This window comes from Gymnoscopelus braueri, assembly GCF_963280865.1.
Source record: "Gymnoscopelus braueri genome assembly, chromosome: 21".
In the NCBI taxonomy this organism is placed as follows: Eukaryota; Metazoa; Chordata; class Actinopteri; order Myctophiformes; family Myctophidae; genus Gymnoscopelus; species Gymnoscopelus braueri.
Genome location: NC_137623.1, coordinates 41440428 through 41459514, shown reverse-complemented (window position 1 = coordinate 41459514; position 19087 = coordinate 41440428). Strand labels below are relative to the sequence as shown.

The window sequence follows — 19087 nt, the reverse complement described above, 5'->3', positions numbered from 1 at the left end:
AATTCATTTCCGGGTCACGTTGTTTTTCTCCGGTGATTTTCGGCCAGAATAAGGAAAAACACGGTTTTTCACACGGTATAAAAGACAAACGGACAGCTCAACTTCTATTTTCTTTGGTCCGGGTGACTAACAGTCATCGTCGTAGTCTATCACATCGTTTTCAGGCCGATCAGCGGGCCGGGAATTGTCGAAAACGTCACATCCTTTGAATGACCGGATATGACGTGGGCCTGTTTGGGAGGGGGTGAGCGAGGTGATCAATGTTTGGATGTGCTGCTCTCTACTGGTGGAACAATCGTAGGTGCTTGACAACACAATCAGAGAATGTATTTGAATGAAAAATTACAAAACAAAAAAATTAAAAAACACGCAAATTGCTGGCTCAGGGGTGAGTACATTATGAATAAACTCTGGCAGTCAATGTGTTAATAAAGCATGAGGCAGGTTTATTGAGACTTGGACGTCTACATGACTGTGAGTCATTTGACCTCAGGGGGCATTTATTTGTGTTTATGTGCAATGAATTTGGACTGAAAATATATGTGTTCAAACTGCCTTGCTTCTAACAACACCCTTCACTGCCTCCCACAGAATCCTTGGGTCAGAAACCAAACGCCTATTTTCAAAATGTTAAAGTCGTACTGCATAAACAAACAGGAGAAGGGCGCACGCACACCAGTATTGATGAGGTGCTGCTGACCTTGGTAAATAAGTCTGAGAGTGAAGAAAAGGCAGCACACTCATAGCCACGATGCAGGATAATTTATTAAAGGAATACCAACGTTCTAACCTGGAAAGGTCTTCTTCAGGGATTGGTTGTTGTCATGACACAAAACTGTTGTTTGTGTCAAGTACATTCACACGGAATGTGAAATGTATTTTGTTATTTATTTACTTATTTATTTACTTATTTATTTACTTATTTATTTATTAATGTGTCTTATTATTATAATTATAATAATAATAATTATTATACCTTTATTATACCAAGTAGTCACTTCAGATCAGAGATCTCTTTTTTGAGACATGGCCAAAACCTGGCAGCTGTCAAAAAGACACGGAAAGACAATAACATAAAAAAGGTAAATGATTGTGACTCTCTAGATTAGAGAGTAGGGGAGTTGCTGAGGAGAAAAGGTCATGCTAATGAAATAAATATAACCCATATATAACCCATAACTGAACATCTCTATTCTCTCATCTCATCTTTTAACATAACTATAACTTGAGCTTTAAAATCATCTAAGTAAAAGCCTGCAGTTCCTGAGTTTTTTAAGTTTCCAGGATTCCAGGCAGAGGGAGCAGAGGACATGAAGGCCATTGTCCCAAACTTAGCGCAGGAACAAGCCTGGGCTTTATACCTAAAAAAAATATATTACGTCATTTAGATTAAATCACTGGTCCATGGACACGATGAATATAGTAGCCGTTGAGTATTTAGCATTTTCTTTTATTCATCACACCCCCCCTGTAGAGCTTAATTTGTAAATGATTAGGTGCCGGAGCTCATGAACCTGTCAGCCTTGCAATCAAGGCCCCCCCCCAAAAAAAAGAATACAAAATAAATAAATAACAGCATGAAGGTCACCCTTTCCACATCAAATAATATATTTTGTAATCAGAACATTAGCATAGGAATGTAGCAATAGAAGAACACTTATCATTTATGAACGATTTTGACAAAAAACAAAACAGGAGGGGAGGGGACGCGCGTTGAAACATCTCTCTCTCTCTCTCTCTCTCTCTCTCTCTCTCTCTCTCTCTCTCTCTCTCTCTCTCTCTCTCTCTCTCTCTCTCTCTCTCTCTCTCTCTCCCCTAATCTGGTTTTAGAATGTGTGCCTCGGAGTGCCATTTCCCTCCGAGTAGGCTATAGCTGCTGGACTGCCTGGACAACAACACGACAAGTTTCATTTTGCGCATATGAATCCATAGCATTTTCACGAGTGACGCGTTTTTAACCATTACTCACTCGTCACATTTCACAGAACACAACCATACTTACTGCCAGCCCGGTTAACAACAACACAGACTACTAGAGAGAGATTCGCATCTGCGTAACTGTTTATTTACTGACATCGAACTTGGAGAGGAGAGAACACACGTTTACCCGACCACTCTGGTCGGGTAAACACCGACAACTGTTTGACGGAGGGGGAGGCGGGGCCTTTGCGTTATTAGCGGAGCTCTCCGACCCACCCAGCTCACGGGCGAATAATAAAGTGGTTATTGTGAAGATTTACGAACCTAACCCAGTTTAATTTCATCCACGGTCCTTTTCCATTGTAGGAAGGGACATTGAGCGGAAAATGTTATAGCTGAATTAATTTGAGGTGACGGTACGCCTTCTAGAGGTACCGGAGCGCAGGAGGCAGGTCCCGGAGCTGAGCTCCAGCCAGCTCCGGCTTTAATTAAGCACTGCCTCCGTGTGTAAAGACCTTTGCACACAAATACACTAAGACACATTATACAACAACACACACTGTAATAATAATAACTGGTCAACATACTGGTTAACATTATTGTATGTTTTTGGTTTGAACTCAGAATGGGTGTGAACTCTTCCATGCATCATAACCTAATGAATGACTGTAGATCCACCTGAACCCCTGCTGGTCTCTCCCAGCTCGGTCTCACTGTTTTCATGTTCTCCGTTGATATTCCACCTGACGTTTCACTGTCTGCAGCTCATAAAGAAAGAAATCACTGCAGCTGCTGTGATGCATGTTGTGTTTACAACCAGAAGCAGCATATTAAATACCTGGGCTCTTCTCATTAAAAGCACAGCATTACAAAACTGTGGGATGTAACTCCAGAATATTAAGTATTTCCCCACCTGACCTTAACATTTTACTCTGCAATCAGTGTCTTCTTCTTCTTCTTTATGTAGTTTCTGGCAAACTTGCCTTACAGCAAATTGCTGCCTCCCACAGGTAGGGAGTAGAACGCAGTTTGTATTATCGTCACAGTGCAAATTATTTTACCCAATCATCCCTTTGATGACATTTTCCGTTCTATGACTCAGCCACCGCTGACTGAGCTGGCGTGAAACCCTCTCTCAGAGTGTTGTCCAACTCTTCAACACTTATATCTTCAACTTTCAAGAACCTCCTGGCTGCGTCCAGCACCAACTCTAAACATTCTGACTTGCGTGGTGTTTCTACTGCACAGTTTACAACCATAGCAATGAAAGCCAGAAATCACTTTTTGTCCCAAGTACATGTTTAAATCAGCTCCATTTATTTTCCCCCTTTGATTCCTTTCGATCTGCCACACGTTTCCTTCCCCTCCAGTGTTGACAGCATCAGCGTATGACATTCCCTTTTCTTTCCTCATCCTATTCACCTTCACTTACTTAATTATGTTAGCGACATAGCTTTGCTCCAGTGTAATGGTTCCTTTTGGCTGTACCTGCTCTTCTTCACAATTTCCCCAACAGTTTGTCTTATATGTCCCACATCTGCATTTTGCTCTACATACTGCTGCCACATGCTCGTGTTCTTGACAGCAAAAACACCTCAGTAGGGCTTTTTCAGCTTTCAAATTAACTCTCATCGGCAACTCCTCTTCCAACGTCAAACACATTGATTTGCTGTCCTCCTTTTTCCCCTCTCTACTCCGTTTCATCCTTCTAGCTTCACAAACACCTTCCATGTGAAGAAAAGCCTCACTCGCTACTGCCAGTGGCACACCACTAATCACTTCCCTCTTCCTTGGCTTTGCTCCTAGTCGGAAACATTTCACGCTTGATTTGATTTCAAGATTTCTTCCATTTGTTGTTTTGTCCTACATTCAATACTGACCAGTACACAGTTGGGAGGAGGATAAGTGAAATACTTATCCTCCCAACTTGTCCTGCTATAAACTTGCCTACCCTGTGTGGATCTCTGAAGACCCTGTTTGTTCTAGTCTCAGATTGTATCATTACTAGAGGTCCGGGGCGGGCGCCCTGCCCCCTAGCCGCGCACGGGGCTCTAGTAGCCAAACGAATTGTGTGTGTGCATTGCTTGTTAGTCGCGCGATACCTGGAAACCTGGCAACCCTGTGGCTGCGTGGCACAGGCACGGTTTTAACTCGACAGTACAGTGTGTACACGTTCATTGCAACAGCTGTGTGTGTTTCGACACGCAAACCGAAAGCGAAAGCAACAGCGGGGGTTGAAGGGCTCGCCTCTTTTTTTTGTTTTGGAGATGGACACATTTTAATGGCCACCGCTTTGTTTTCGCTTGGCCGTAGTCGGCTGCACTCGCCTCGGGACCCGGATGAACGACACAGACACACAAACGGTGCTAAAGGGTTTCCCCTTCCGGTGTGGTCGGTAATGTGGGGATTTTGTGTTGGACGAAATCAATTATGCTCCGAGGAGGCGAATGTGTGGTGAGCATTAAAAAGTAGACGAAACAATGCGTAAATGAAGCGTGCACGTTGTGGCTAGTGTTGTAGTAATCTCTCAAGAACAGATTCTGCACTGCGTGAGAATCTGTCGTGAAGGCTCGTCGTAACATGTACACACTGGGCTACAAGTGGGCGTGCCTTCAGATCAGGAAGCAGGCCGCGCTTTACCCAATCAAATGTAGTGGGCGGGATTCACATGTCCGTCGATCTTTCCCCCTCGAAACAAACCGAAACTAATTTAACAATAGCGTCCGCGGAGCAGACAAAACCACGGAAATATATTCACATTTTAACTTACTCTTTCATCATAGAAACAAGTGGGCTTATAACCAAAACGATCCATGTTCTCTGGGAGAAGTAGTGTTAGTGTTCCGTGTAGAAATATTGTTAGTGGGAATGAAAACATAGTCGCACCAACCGGAAGTGACGCGGCATAGGCATACACAAACACCGGTCTCCTTGTGCTCTGGCTCTACGTTTTCTTCCCCCCAGAGCCAACAGACATAGAACAAACAGCAGAGGGCGCTGTTTTTCATTTTCAGTTGGCGATGGGTTCCCAGATTGGTGTTGTAGTGACATGTGATATGTTGTTGTTGTGTTGATACCGAAACAATGAAATGGCTTCAGTGACACCAGTGGCTTCACCGGAAGGGCTGAGGTTTCTCTAATGTATAGATAGATAGATATTATATGTTATATTTTTCTCACTCATCGGACGCATGCTGACATCAACAATGTTGATCAACACTTAAACAGCGACGCAGCGAAAGATGCTGCGTCACTTTGTATCTTTGTATCTTTTGTAGCTGGCAGTGTGAAAAACACAGCGGTAGATGTAATATCGCAGCTGCTGCTTCTGGTGTGAATTTGGAATGAAAACTGCCCAATATTTCTCTTTAGGTCACTCTCCTTTACGTAACTCCCCTCTCCCGAAGGCCCCATCCCCCTCTCTGTTGTGCTCTATTTAGTGGATATTTATGTTGCCTTATAACTTGCTTTGCGACCATTTGTCCCCAGTTGTTTAGCATTGTGTGCTTTTCTGGTAAGGTAAGGCAAGGAAAAGAGCACTTTATTTTGTTGTTAGTTTACATTAAGTCTGGTTCCATGTGTTTTAATTTAATTCTCTCTCTTTCTCTCTCTCTCTCTCTCTCTCTCTCTCTCTCTCTCTCTCTCTAACAGCGTAACGTGTCCTTCTCCTGTGTGGAGACCCACTCCTTTCCCGTGTTCTTCAACGCCACCAGCTTCCTGCAGCTCCCCGGACGAGCCAATCACAACGTCGTATCCGTGGGCTTCCAGTTCCGCACCTGGAACCCAGACGGGCTCCTCCTCTTCAGTAAACTTGATGAAGGGACGCTGGAGATCGACCTCGAGGACGGCAAGGTCACTGTGCACATCAACGTGACACAGACGATGAAGACCAACCACATAGACATTTCATCAGGTACAGTAGGACAAGCACACACACACACACACACACACACACACACACACACACACACACACACACACACACACACACATACACACACGCGCCATTTATATGTGAACATATAAATGGCAATATTCGTCAGTTGGTTTAAACCAGTTTGGTCTGGTTGTAAGGTGCAGCAAGGCCTCCTGTCTTTTTGTTTGGTGACATTTCACCTGAACTATGCGGGGCATCATCTGCCTTTGCTGTTCTTCAATGAACACCTGTGTAAATAGACCTGAGGGGATATTATTTAGTCATTGCTTAATTTTTTCAGACAAGAGACTGGTGGGCCACAAGTGGCCCGCGAAGGGGACCGATCTAGCCTGCAGGATGATTTTGTAATGAGGGGTAAAAAAAATCATTATGTAGGAGATCTCTCGCTGCTATCTCTCCCTATACTGCAGTCTGCTTCAAGCCTGCTTCAAGATGCCCACCATTTTGCCAAATGGCACAGCTGAGAGGTGACTTTCAGGATCGTTTCCAAGTCTTCACTCAGCTTGATGTGTGTGCATGCACGTGATGAATTAATAGAACAGGGACCTATAAATATTCATAGCCGTGCCTAATGGTCACGCCGACTTTTCTGTAATGACAGCTATTCTCCTGCTGTCGGAGAACTCCACCTATACCGCGTGGGGGCGGTTCTTCCCTCGGTAGAACCAGAAGAAGCCCTAGAATTATTATTTATTATTACACTATTCAGAGTGTTGGTGAATCTGTTCAATAATCACTTCTTATATACTGTATTTCTGTTCTCTCTCATCTCCTCACCTTTACTCCACTCCCCTCGCTTCACTTTACTCCGCTCTTCTCATCCCCTCAATCCTGCACTGTGTCTACACCCCCCCCCTCCGCTCTCTCACTCCCTCCCTCCCTCCAACAGTCTTCGTTCTCTCCATCTCTCTACTCTCTCTCTCTCTCTCTCTCTTCCTCCACAACACCATTATTTCATCCTGTCCACTGATGTCATTCTAGGGCTTCTTACCGAATCACCCTTCAGGCTATTTGAGCTCAAGCCTGCAATATCTTTATTCTTTCTGAGTTCTGACACACACACACACACACACACACACACACACACACACACACACACACACACACACACACACACACACACACACACACACACACACAGCACGCACGCACGCACGCACGCACGCACGCACGCACGCACGCACGCACGCACGCACGCACGCACGCACGCGCGCGCGCGCGCGCGCGTGTAAGTACGATTCACCCCCCTAGCACGCACACACACTTGTTTGAATCCTTAATAATAATTATCATATTATTACACTTGAAACATGAAGACAGATAGATAGATAGATGGATAGATAGATAGATAGACGGATAGATAGATAGATAGATAGATAGATAGATAGATAGATAGATAGATAGATAGATAGATAGATAGATAGATAGATAGATAGATGCCTTTAGAACTCTGAGAAATGTCTTTCACTGTGTCCCTATTTTTATACCCATCATTTTTTGATTCACTCGATTGAACCATCTTATTGTATTATGGAAAAAAAGCAGCCAAGACTTTCCAAGGTACATCTACAGTTCAACTCTCTAGGTGCAATAGGGGTATGGCACTCCCTAATTTCTGTTTTTACTACTGGGCGGCTATACTGGATTCTCTCCAGTGTATCCCTCCCTGCATTATTGGGTGCGACGCTCCTTGTTGCATAATTGGATAATGGCTAATATACATCCCTCCTGTTAATGTACCTGTAAATTCTCTCTCGTCTTCTCACTGGTTGGAATTCAGGACTGAAACCAGCAGGGACAGAGATCACTTGACCATGATGAAAATGTGTTAATGGGTTATTTAGATGTTTGTCGATGTAATCAGTATACAGTACGATCCATATTTACATTACCTGCATTATCTTCATCCACAACAGCTTTTTGACAGCTGGAGATCAGTTTTTGCATTTTCTCATCCTCATCAGCTCCACCCTCACGTCCCGCTCCTTCAGTTCAGTCCAGATGTCTGGGCCATTAACTAGCCTTATAGCCCACCTGGTTGTTCGTCGTCCCTAAGGGTTTCTCCTCGGGTAAACTTTCTTCCTTACCTCGAGGCACAGCCCCCGGTCAGACAGAATAACAACACAGATAGAGCAGCCTTCGTCCTGCAGTTCTGACCTCTTCGAAAATCAAGCACCACGTTTTCCGTTGGCAGAACTGTTTCTCCGTGTCTCTGTCTCTCTCTCTCCCCGGTTATTATTACTCTCTTATCAATTGGAAAGTACACAGTGACCACTGAAAGGCTTTCAGAGGCAAGCCTGTTGTGAACTACTGAAAGTAGATCGGGCGTGCCTTATCGGTCATTCCTCTTGTTAACAGACGCCAGCATGACAAGAGAGGCGGCAGCAATGAAACGCAATCTGATCTTGTCTTATCCTCTCCCAATTTCTCTCCTTTATTACTCCAGCTTGTGTTTTTGCACATTGATAGAATACTCGAGTCATATCTAATGGAATAACTACAGAGAAGGTTGGGGGGGGGCGGGGGAGTACACCCACACACTTTAGTCACACATAATAGTCACACACATACTGTACTGTGCCATGCACATACACATGGCGCTTTTCCAGGGCCCCCATGGGAGTGGGAAGTAGTCTGCCATGCACTGTGTGTGCGTGCATGTGTGTGTGTGTGTGCGTGAATGATCAGACGTGTGTGCGTCTGTGTGTGCGTGCATCTGTCAGGGAGTGAGGTTTCCATCCCACTTTAAATCAAGGGGTGAGATGATGCTCAGCTCCAATCTGACACTGATTTATTCTCATGTTTCTCATATGTGTGACAATTCCACCACGTGTGTTCCTGTCCGCACACTCACACACGCACGCACGCACGCACGCACACACACACACACACACACACACACACACACACACACGAACACACACACACACACACACACACACACACACACACACACACACACACACACACACACACACACACACGGACACACACACACACACACACACAAAAGTCCCAAATTATGTTTGTAGCAAAGAGGGGTGGTTCTGGAGTTTCATGCTGGTTGCCAATGTTTATTCTCTTTGTAATGCTCTGCCCCCATGATACCAATGTGTTATTTTTATAGCCCATATACAATTCACCTCCCAGCAGCCTCTGATAGATTTCACCTCCTGCAATCTTTTCAAAATGCCATCTAAATTCAACAAGAAATACCCATATACTTTTATCTATTTATTTAACACATTGAATGCCAAAAACGGTCCGGACCGTTTTTGAGGATCCAAACGAGAAGTGCCGAAAACGGTCCGGACCGTTTTTGACCCAATTCTATTTTTATACATGTGGGCCACGTGGGGCGCTAAAACGAAACTTTGACATCACCCAAGGAGTTTCTGAGAAGAAGAGGCTGAATCTGGCTCCATGTCAAAAATCCTTCCGGTCGGCGTTTTCAATGTTATCTCCTTGACTAAAAGCTTAATATCTCCATTTCTTTTTAACGTGGTGGAAACGAGCCGTTTTCGATCGGCGATCACGCTGCAATGGAGGATCGCGTTGGAAATATTATTGTTCCAGGCGTTAGTCGGGACCCTCCGCCGTCTCGCACGCACGCTTTGTTTACATGCACTTCCGTGTCGGGGCTTCTCACAGCACGAAACGTATAACGCAAGTGGATGGAAGAAATGCAGGCACTCAACGTATAATATTTTAATAAACCTCTGGCACCCAATGTGTTAACTATCTGGGGGATTTTTTTTTATCAGTTTCATCTAACAATGCAAATGTGTGAAGTCTGCAAAAGCATAGCTTAAATGTGATGCTGTTTGTGTTCCTGCAGGTTCAGGCCTTAACGATGGTCAATGGCACGCGGTTCGACTGGTCGCCAAGGAGAACCTCGCCATATTGATGATTGATGGCGATGAATCATCGGCTGTCCGCGCAACCACACCCCTCACCATCATCACGGGAGGAACCTATCACCTGGGAGGTAAGACCACACCCCTGGGCAACCCGTTCTCAATCCCAAGGCGTCACATTTTGCAGCTCTGTCAGTAGCCCTGAAACGTTTTGACATGACGGGACGCCCTGAAAGTCAAGTTTTGACATGACGGGAAGCCATGGCGACGTTGCATGTTGACAAAACTATGCCTAAACCTAACCCTAATCCTAACCCTAACCCTAACCTCCCCAGAAAAAAAAGGATGTTTATTTCACTGGTTCTCAAACTTTTTCATGTCAAGGACCCCCAAATTGATACTTAATAGCCCACGGACCCCCATTTGAAAATATATGTCAGGGACCCCCATCAGAGAAGACTTTTACGGCTCTAGCAGTGATTCTCAACCATTTTAATTTCAAGGACCCCCAGTTTGACATGCATTAGGCTACGGACCCCCATTTAATGGCATTTCTATCTCTGAGACCCCAATTTATATTGTAAAATCAATGTTAATTTAACTCTGAGAGTGTACAAATGGAATGGTCAGGGTCCATTTGGTTCCATTTGTACACTCTCAGAGTTACAGACCCATAAGGGTCCATTTGGTTCCTATCCATCATTTAGCTGGGGACCCCCTGGAACTCCCTCAAGGACCCCTGGTTGAGAACCAATGGTTTATTGAATGAATAAGAATGGACGAGGGGAAAGGGGCTTAGGTTCCGGGAGGGTTGCTGACCCCAGGAGTCTTTGGCGAGGAGGTCGTTCGCATCGTCGGCACGGCTTTGTGGACGGTGACCCTCCCAGCAGGAACCTGAGAAGTGAGAGAGGGAGAGAGAGTTAGAGAGAGAGAGAGAGAGAGAAATAGAGGAGCAGGGAAAATAGCAACTATGGAGGTGAATGGGGTGGAGGAGGGATGTGAAAAGAATAGAAGCTTCCGGGTGGTTTGGGCAGGGTATAACATACACATCATTATAGGGATGGACATCTGGATATTTTCTTCTAAACATATGTGAGCAGGCCTGGTGTTTCAGGCATCAACTCGCGAGTTGAAAAACAGTAGAAACTAGCTAAATAACTTTATTTATTTTTTTGCTGATTTTCGTTTTTTTTCATATTAACACAGTTCGAATGTTAAAGAAGGTTTCTTGTCTAATTCTCCGTAACATACTCACTATGGGATATCAGCGCCCCCTGGCGTTGATGCAGAGCTACATACCATAAACTCCCGGGCCATTCATTGGCTGAGAAGGGTATGTCACGTGTCCGGTAGACCGGAAGAGGTATAAAACCTCTTGCGTGACGTGGCTCATCCTCTTTCGCTTCTCTGCATGGCAGATGCAACAGCACAAGACATACCTTAATAATAACAAACGTAACTTTGATCAGGACAGAAACCAGCTTTAGCCCACTCGGTGGTACTTGTACTAACCAACGGGTTTTCCTCCTATTAAAAAAAAAAAGTTTTATTATTTCCGCTCCCGCGGCTATCTTCTGTTTCTTTCTTTTACTGCTAAAGCAAGTTTTCCTCCTTTGAGTTTTCCGCGCTCTTAGCCTTGCGGCTGAAAGCTAACAGGTTAGCGCTAGCACCGTGTCTGGGGGAACCACCCAGGTGCAACTACCTAGCGGCACTTCCTCCCCCTCTTCCCAGCCGTCTACTCCGCTGCCACAGCAAGCGTACCGGGCCAGCGGTGCGTCGCCAGGAGACAACGAAGGGGCTCCGGCGACGGCAGCATAGACGAGGGGAGAACGAGGCAGAAGCTCGTGAGTGAGTTAGCCCAGACTAGTTACGTTAGCTGCTTAACGCTAGGTTAACGTCGCCTTAGTCGGCTTAACACCCATGCAACAGGTTAGTAACAGCGTTGTTCTGGCCTAGCTAGCCTCGCTAGGACAACACCAGCTTGTTAGCCTTCTCACTCTGTGTATCGAGCCACCTCGGGGGCGCCATTGGGACACATGTTGTTTTTGTCATAAGAATATGTTAAAACGTTCATGCTGTTTACTGTTTCTGTGCCTGCTCTTGTTTCATTTCACATGTTCCAAGTACACAAAGCACATTAGCACATTAGCAGACTCTCACCGGTGCACAGACCGGTTCAGCCCCCCCTCCCCCCGGCCGTTTCTTGCTGGGGAAGAGAACAGTAGCTTTACATGCCTCGATGGACAAGATAATATAAGGTAATATAAAAACCGACATCACCCCTGTCCGCCAGAGGGCGCAAATGCGCCAGTGGAATGGGGTCACGTCGGTTTTGCCTTTCGCCTCACAGGCTTCCGTCTCACGGGTTGCAGCGAAACGCCACTGTGGACCGGAAGTCCTTGAGTCAGAAAGAGCGGACCTCTGTCTCCGCCGTTTTGGAGGGACAGATGCCCCCTTTCCCGCACCGCCTCACGATTTGCAGGCCACGTTCGCCTTTAACGAGCGACAAAGCATCCCCTACGGGGAGGAAGGTTTTGTCGCCTCACAGGCATCCGTCCCACAGGAAGTGCCCAAGCACCACTGTGAACTGGAAGTACTTCGGTCAGACATGACCCCTTGGCCGTACCGCCTCACGTTCGCCGCTGGAGGGCGACAAAGCACCTCCTAGGGAGGACGACTTTGTCGAGACAAGATGGCGGCGGCCAGAGTGAGTTAGGAAGAGAGTAATGACAGTAGCGTCGATCCCATTGTGAGAATGGAAGGCGGAAGTGCTCTGTCTACGTCAATGAGATAGTTCCAATGTTGGAACTATAGCCCATAGAGGCCCGCTTTGCGGCGAGATCAAAGCGTGACGTTACTCTCTTTTCTACACTCTGGCGACGGCCAAGGTAGGATTACTCATAGATATATATCCAGTGGTGTGATCTAGTTTTCACTGTATATATCTATGGGCTTAATTCTGACGCCGGGGTTTTTTCCCGTGGCCAATCACGTGACTCCTCCGAGTCCTCCGTTGGCCAGGGCTTACCAGCGCTACTAAACGAGGGCCACACACACGGCCCCGTCTGTCCAGCGTCGCGTCTGTCCAAGTAGCAGTGCTGTTGGTTCCCATGGGAACGAACTGGTTTTCTATTCGTAATATTTTCTGGTGGAAAAGAAGGGGGGGGGGGGTACGACCCATTCTGAATCTGAAGGGTCTCAATAAATACTTGGGTCAAAGAGCGGACCTCTGTCTCCGCCTTTTTGGAGGGACAGATGCCCCCTTTGCCGTACCGCCTCACGGACTACAGGCCTCGTTCGCCACTAACGAACGACAAGGCACTCCCTACGGGGAGGACGACTTTGTCGACGCTCCGTCCGGAGCCTTTGGGCTCAGACGAGAGGGCGACGGCCAAGGTAGGCTTATTTCGGACGGCCCCGTTTGTCAGAGTGACAGCGCCGTTGGTTTCCATGGAAACAGACAGGCTGCGCTGGCGGACAAACCGGATTCTGACGTCAGGCGAGGTCCCCGTGAACAGTCACGTGACCCCGCCGGGTCCTCGGGACGGACCGTTAGTACCTCCCTCTACTGCCTCGAGCGGTCACCTCAGGGTTAGCACCGCTGGCGGCAGTGGCAGCGTCACTGGTCCCCATGGCAACGCGCACAGGGTTAGCGCTGCTGGCACCAGTAGTAGCGTCTTTGGTCCCCATGGCAACGCACACACAAAAAACGGTTCCCTTGGAAACGGATTTCAACATTTCTTGGCTCATGGTGATTTAGCCTTGACTAGCTTGTTAGCTGCTAGGTTTGCATAACCTCCAGTCAGGCTACTGTTGCTTCAATTGGCGGCTAACTGGCCTCACTAACAACAACACAGTGCAGTGTTGTTTTTTGGTGCAGCGCATAGACAGCCCCGCTAGAGCAACACCACGGTGGCCACCTACCACCGCTACCCTTCCACGGTCTCTAACGGCCCCGCACGTGCGGGTCCGCTGGATCACGTGACGACATCACCGGTCCGGTTGGAAACGTGTGCGTTGTCCGCACTGGGTGACATCAGAGCCCCTCCTGACTCGCTTGATGAGGCAGCTTGTTGGAGAAGTTTGCAGTCCGGAACTGTTTACTATCCCGGTACTTCAGTGGTACACTGTGTGTGTAGGGGTTTTTCAGTACAGCAGTGACACACTGTGGTTGTACTGGTCAGCTCCCCTGATCAACAACAACACACTGTGGTTGTACTGGTGTGTGACCCTCTCTGCGGACGGTGCGTTAAGGAGATGGGTGGACCAGCATTGTTTTCAATGCTTATTTCCACGTTCCTTTCTATCCACCACAGTCAGGAGGTGGCGCGGCACACAGACGTGGCCGTTTTCCCCACTTGACGTCGAGGGGTTTTTCACCGTCACCGTCCGTCGAGCGTCTTGGTCCCGTCTCAGCAGACCACCTTCATAGGGGATCTCGCTGGGCTAGACCAGGCTCACGGCGCGTCTGTCCCGGGCGGGATAGACAGCGTTTCGGCCTAGGGTCTTCTCGCGTGAGGCGACAAGTCACATACAGGCTATGCGTGCAGGCGACGGGTCTCATGACTTCGGCCTTACACCTGTTTCGTTTGGACAAGCCCCACATGTGACCTTTTTTCCCCGGAGGTGGATGTGGGCTCTTGGAGCCCCGTCCACCTGAGGTTGTCATGTCCTGATCGGAACCGACAACACCACGACCGTGTGCTATGCCAAAAAGCAGGGAGGCCTGGCCTCTCCAGTGTTGGACAGGCTAGCTGGCGATCTGACGCTGTGGTGCGACGCGCGCCTTACGTCAACCAGAGCCTCACAGGTACCGGGCCTCCTGAACAGTGGAGCGACTCTGTTGTCCAGGGGCATTTTTTGGTACGCAGATTGGCCTCTCCTCCGGAGATAACAAGCCAGATCTGGGCCAGGTTGGCCGACTGAACTGCTTTATGCATTCCCGTCACTGGAGTTGGTCCTCTCAACTTGGAGAGGGTCAGACTCCACGGACTGCCAGTGCCACTGGTGGCACTGGCGTGGGGCGCGTGGAGGTTAGGAATAATCCTCTCCTCTACAACGAGCCCTGGGCCCTCCCCCCGATCAGAGATCTGCTACGGCAGGCAGGGGTCGGGATTTTCCACAAGCAACCTCAGGACCTAGACCGGTGGGCTTGGCCCGTGAGGGGGAGACCTTGACTTCTTATGGCCTGCCCCCTGAGGTGGTAGCTACCATCCAGGGGGCGAGGGCCCTTTCCACGAGGTCTGCGTACGACGACAGGTGGAACCTGTTCGTGTCATGGTGTCTGAGTCAGTCACCGCCGGTTGAGGCCTTCCGGGCCTCGGTACGCGGCATTCTCATGTTCTTGCAGGACAAATTGAACCAAGGTCTGGTTTTCTCGACGGTTAAGGTGTACCAGGCGGCCATTTCCGCTTGTCACGTGGGTTTCGATGACATGACGGTTGGCCGACATCCGCTGGTGCGTAGTTTTATGAACGGTGCCAGGCGGGCCAGGCCGGTCTCTAGGCCTCTGTTCCCGGCCTGGGACCTGGCGGTGGTGCTGGGGGCGCTTTGCCTCCCACCGTTCGAGCCTTTTCACTCTATGGATCTGGAGATCGTTAGTCTCGAAACGGTTCTTGTGGTTGTTTTCACTACAGCTACACGGGTCAGCTACATACATGCGCTCTCAGTAAGTTCGGAGTGCATGAGGTTCTTGGGAGACGACAGCAGGGTTTGGTTAAGCCCAACATGGCGTTTGTTCCCAAGAACGGAATGGTGACCCAGACACCGGTTGAGCTGATAGTTTTTCATCCGCCTCCTTTCGCTTCGGCAGAGGATAGGCGGCTGCACTGTCTCTGCCCAGTGAGGGCGTTGAAGCTCTACTGCCAGAGGACGGCGGTCGGCCGGTCGTCGTCGCAACTTTTTGTCTCCTTCGGCCCAGATGGTCGGAGGAAGGCAGTGACTAAGGCGACGCTTTCTAGATGGAGTTTGGATGCCATTAGGCTGGCCTACGTCAGTAGTGGCGCTCCAGTTCCAGAAGGACTGAAGGCTCACTCTACTAGAGGCGTGGCTACTTCCTGGGCCCTCTCCAGGGAAATGTCGGTCCAGGAGGTGTGCGCGGCCGCAAACTGGTCGTCTCCATCGACTTTTGCGGCCTTCTACAGCCTGGATGTGGCAGCGGCGTCAGTGGCGCACGCTGTACTGGACATAGCGGCTGTCTCTAGTTAGGGTAGGGGAGGTTAGGCAGGTCTTTTGTGTAACCCGCCTTTTTTCCCTTCTCTACCTTCCTTCTCTTGAGTCCCCTCGGAACCACCGTTGGTAGGTTTCCAGGGGAGGAGGCCCTGTTTCCTTGTTTTCACTTATGGGTCAGACTTGTGTCTGTTCATTAGATGAATAGGCAGACTTGGTCTGTCAGGGTCCTTTTCTTTCAATTATATACCGCACCCCGGCCCGGAGGGCTGGGGCGCCCGTGAGGCCGAAGGTCACGTCCATGGGGACGGGGCCTTATGGCTAGGGGGCGTGCGGACCTGAGAGGGTTTTCGGTATGGCTATAAGCCCCAGGGGGGTTTATGTATCCCATAGTGAGTATGTTATGGAGAATTAGACAAGAAACTCAGGGTTACGGATGTAACCCCGGTTTCTTTAGAATTCGGAGTAACATACTCACCTAACACCCCTGTTTGTGTGCATCTGCATGCAGAGAGCGTGTTAAAGAGGATGAGCCACGTCACGCAAGAGGTTTTATACCTCTTCCGGTCTACCGGACACGTGACATACCCTTCTCAGCCAATGAATGGCCCGGGAGTTTATGGTATGTAGCTCTGCATCAACGCCAGGGGGCGCTGATATCCCATAGTGAGTATGTTACTCCGAATTCTAAAGAAACCGGGGTTACATCCGTAACCCTGAGTTTCTAATGCAAAATATAGTCGTGGGAGAATCATTAAATGGTTACATTTGTAGGGCAAAGTAGGCTCTACTATGCTGCTTTTGAGCGAGTCTCTGTGTTACTTCGGGGGGTTGGGCCGAGATTTTCATAGAGTTTCGATTGGTCGCTAGCTAGGCATTGTACTCCGGTTTCACTGAGGAGCCAGTGTTGCCAGGTATTGTTATTATAAGTTAGCCCCCAAGATTGTATTTGAAAATAGCAGATCTATAAGCTCACTGTGCGTCGCTCGCGATGTGACGCATTGTGAGCTTGTAGATCTGCTATTTTCAAATAGCTGATGCATACAGTAGGGTTAAAATGCTCATGTGGCCCATAGTCGCTTATTTTGGGATTTTTTCCCTAGACCTGGTTGCTTATTGCTCTCATAGAATCTGGCAACACTGGTCTCTGGTTATGTGGCTTTGTTGCTTAACTTTAGGCGCATAGCGAAAGTTGCTCTGATCTGATCAGCAGAAAGGATTATTCATTCATTTTCCTCCGTGTGTTTGATGACCCCCCCCCCATTTTGAGCTATACCAACCTTTCAGCTAAACAGGCCGCTCGTTTCTATGGAAGTATTCCACTGTATTCCACAACGTGTAGCTAGGCTAGATGGCATAGCCTCGTTAGCTCGTTGTGGCGAGTGTCTTGCCTGAACTGCAATCTACATAAACGTTCAGATTTCAAATGTAAAGTGCTTAACGCATGGCCACGGATGTTACAATTATGTACGGGCCCACATAAGTACACGTATCTTCCGTATTGTTCAATAAAAAGCATTTTAATCCGATCGGTGGCCATTTTATCCATTTGCTTTCAACTACGCGACCGCATCGGTTGGGAGGCGTATTGCACTCTTGATACATTATAACTATGAAAAAATGGCTGTAAAAAATAGATGTACAGGCTGTAAATGAACAAAGTGCAAACGCCATGTTGCAGTTCAACAAAGACTTCACGACGTCGTGTAGCTGCTTATTTGCAGTGGTGGGAAGTAACTAAGTACATTTACTCAAGTACTGTACTTAAGCTCACAACGCGTCGCATCGCGACGTACATTACATTAGCTATTTGAAAATTGCCGATCTACAAGCAAGCATTGTGAGCTTGTAGATCTGCTATTTTCAAATAAATATTTTATTAAATCTATTGTGATGATGATTACTTAATATGCCTATTTTTTTACAACACAGATCCTCTATGGGGGGTCCCTGGCACTAAATAGAATGGACAGCATGGGGGAGTGATTAGAGGAGTGGCTAGGCTGAATAAATTACCCATTGTTCACGCCCATTACCTGGAGCTGAGAGGTGCTTGAAGTGACAATTCTTTAGAAGGGATTATCTCAGTTTTCACTATTATAGATAACCAGATTCAAATGAGCACATCTTCTTCAAATATGTTCCGATTTCAATGAATGATACATCATATGAAAGCTTATATTCTGTACTTCAACAATCTGTAATAAAATGAAAAATGAAAAATGCCCCCTTGCTACCTAAAGCACTGTACCCGCTCACATATACACATGGAGTGTTTAATGGTTAACCATATCTATCTACATGTATCTATAATTGCATGAACTCTCTGTTCATGTGACTTTATCCCACACATAACTTGAGAACTTTACCAACGTCAAACTTGGTGTGTGTGTGTCGCAGAGGATGTAATGTGCTGAGTGGGAATTGGATTGGCGGTTGTCCAGAAATATTTATGAATCTGCAAATATCTGTATCTATCTGTGTGTCGGTCTGTCTGTGTCCCTTTTACATGTATGCCTATATATGGAGATCCCTGATGTCATCAATCACTATGACATCATGGTACTGACATCATACACTTGCCTTCTAGTGCTATGATAATGGGTTCTGCACTAGGTAATCGGACAATGGATACAACAGGTAGCCGAGGCGGTGCGTTCCCAACGGGCATATGCCTAGTTTATACAAATTAACATCGCGGTGCATATCATGAGCCTTGGACACGGCAACTATACCGGTATATCATTCTCTATGCAGTGCAGCTGACATCAGCAGCCCAACGCAGCGAAGCCAACAGGCTCATTAGAGACGGACAGCTTACAAGGTGGACAGTGTCCAAAAATAATTAAACTGTCATCTGTCTTTCTGCAAATGTACACCACTGCCATGTGGTTTCCTATAGTTTCTCAGCTACGGTTTCAGAGCAAAGCATTTTGTTTATTTTAAAAGGCATTAAAAGCTAAAATGCAACTTACCAGGTCTATATGTACCACTTGTTTTTGATGTTAATGTTATAGATTTCATATACAGCAACATTGGATATCTGATATGTTGGATAAATCCAACAGGATAAAATGAACAGGACTCGCAGCTCTGGAACAGTGGTTCAGCTGTCATTACTATAGTAATGACAGCACGTCAGCCGGCACGTTAGCATCTCAAAGCTGTGCACATTCCACATTATAAATGAAACGATAATAGAACT

At 47.3% G+C, this 19087-nt stretch overlaps 1 protein-coding gene across 1 annotated transcript in view; it reads left to right on the top strand.

The window, feature by feature from the left end:
• Nucleotides 1–19087, top strand: part of LOC308077009 (contactin-associated protein-like 2) — a gene marked incomplete at both ends in the record, with an annotated part of 146348 nt that overhangs the window by 51160 nt on the left and 76101 nt on the right. The window contains 2 exons of the mRNA XM_080417538.1: nt 5572–5833; nt 9696–9845. Coding sequence (XP_080273664.1) covers nt 5572–5833; nt 9696–9845 — 412 coding nt within the window. The remainder of the gene's footprint in view (nt 1–5571; nt 5834–9695; nt 9846–19087) is intronic.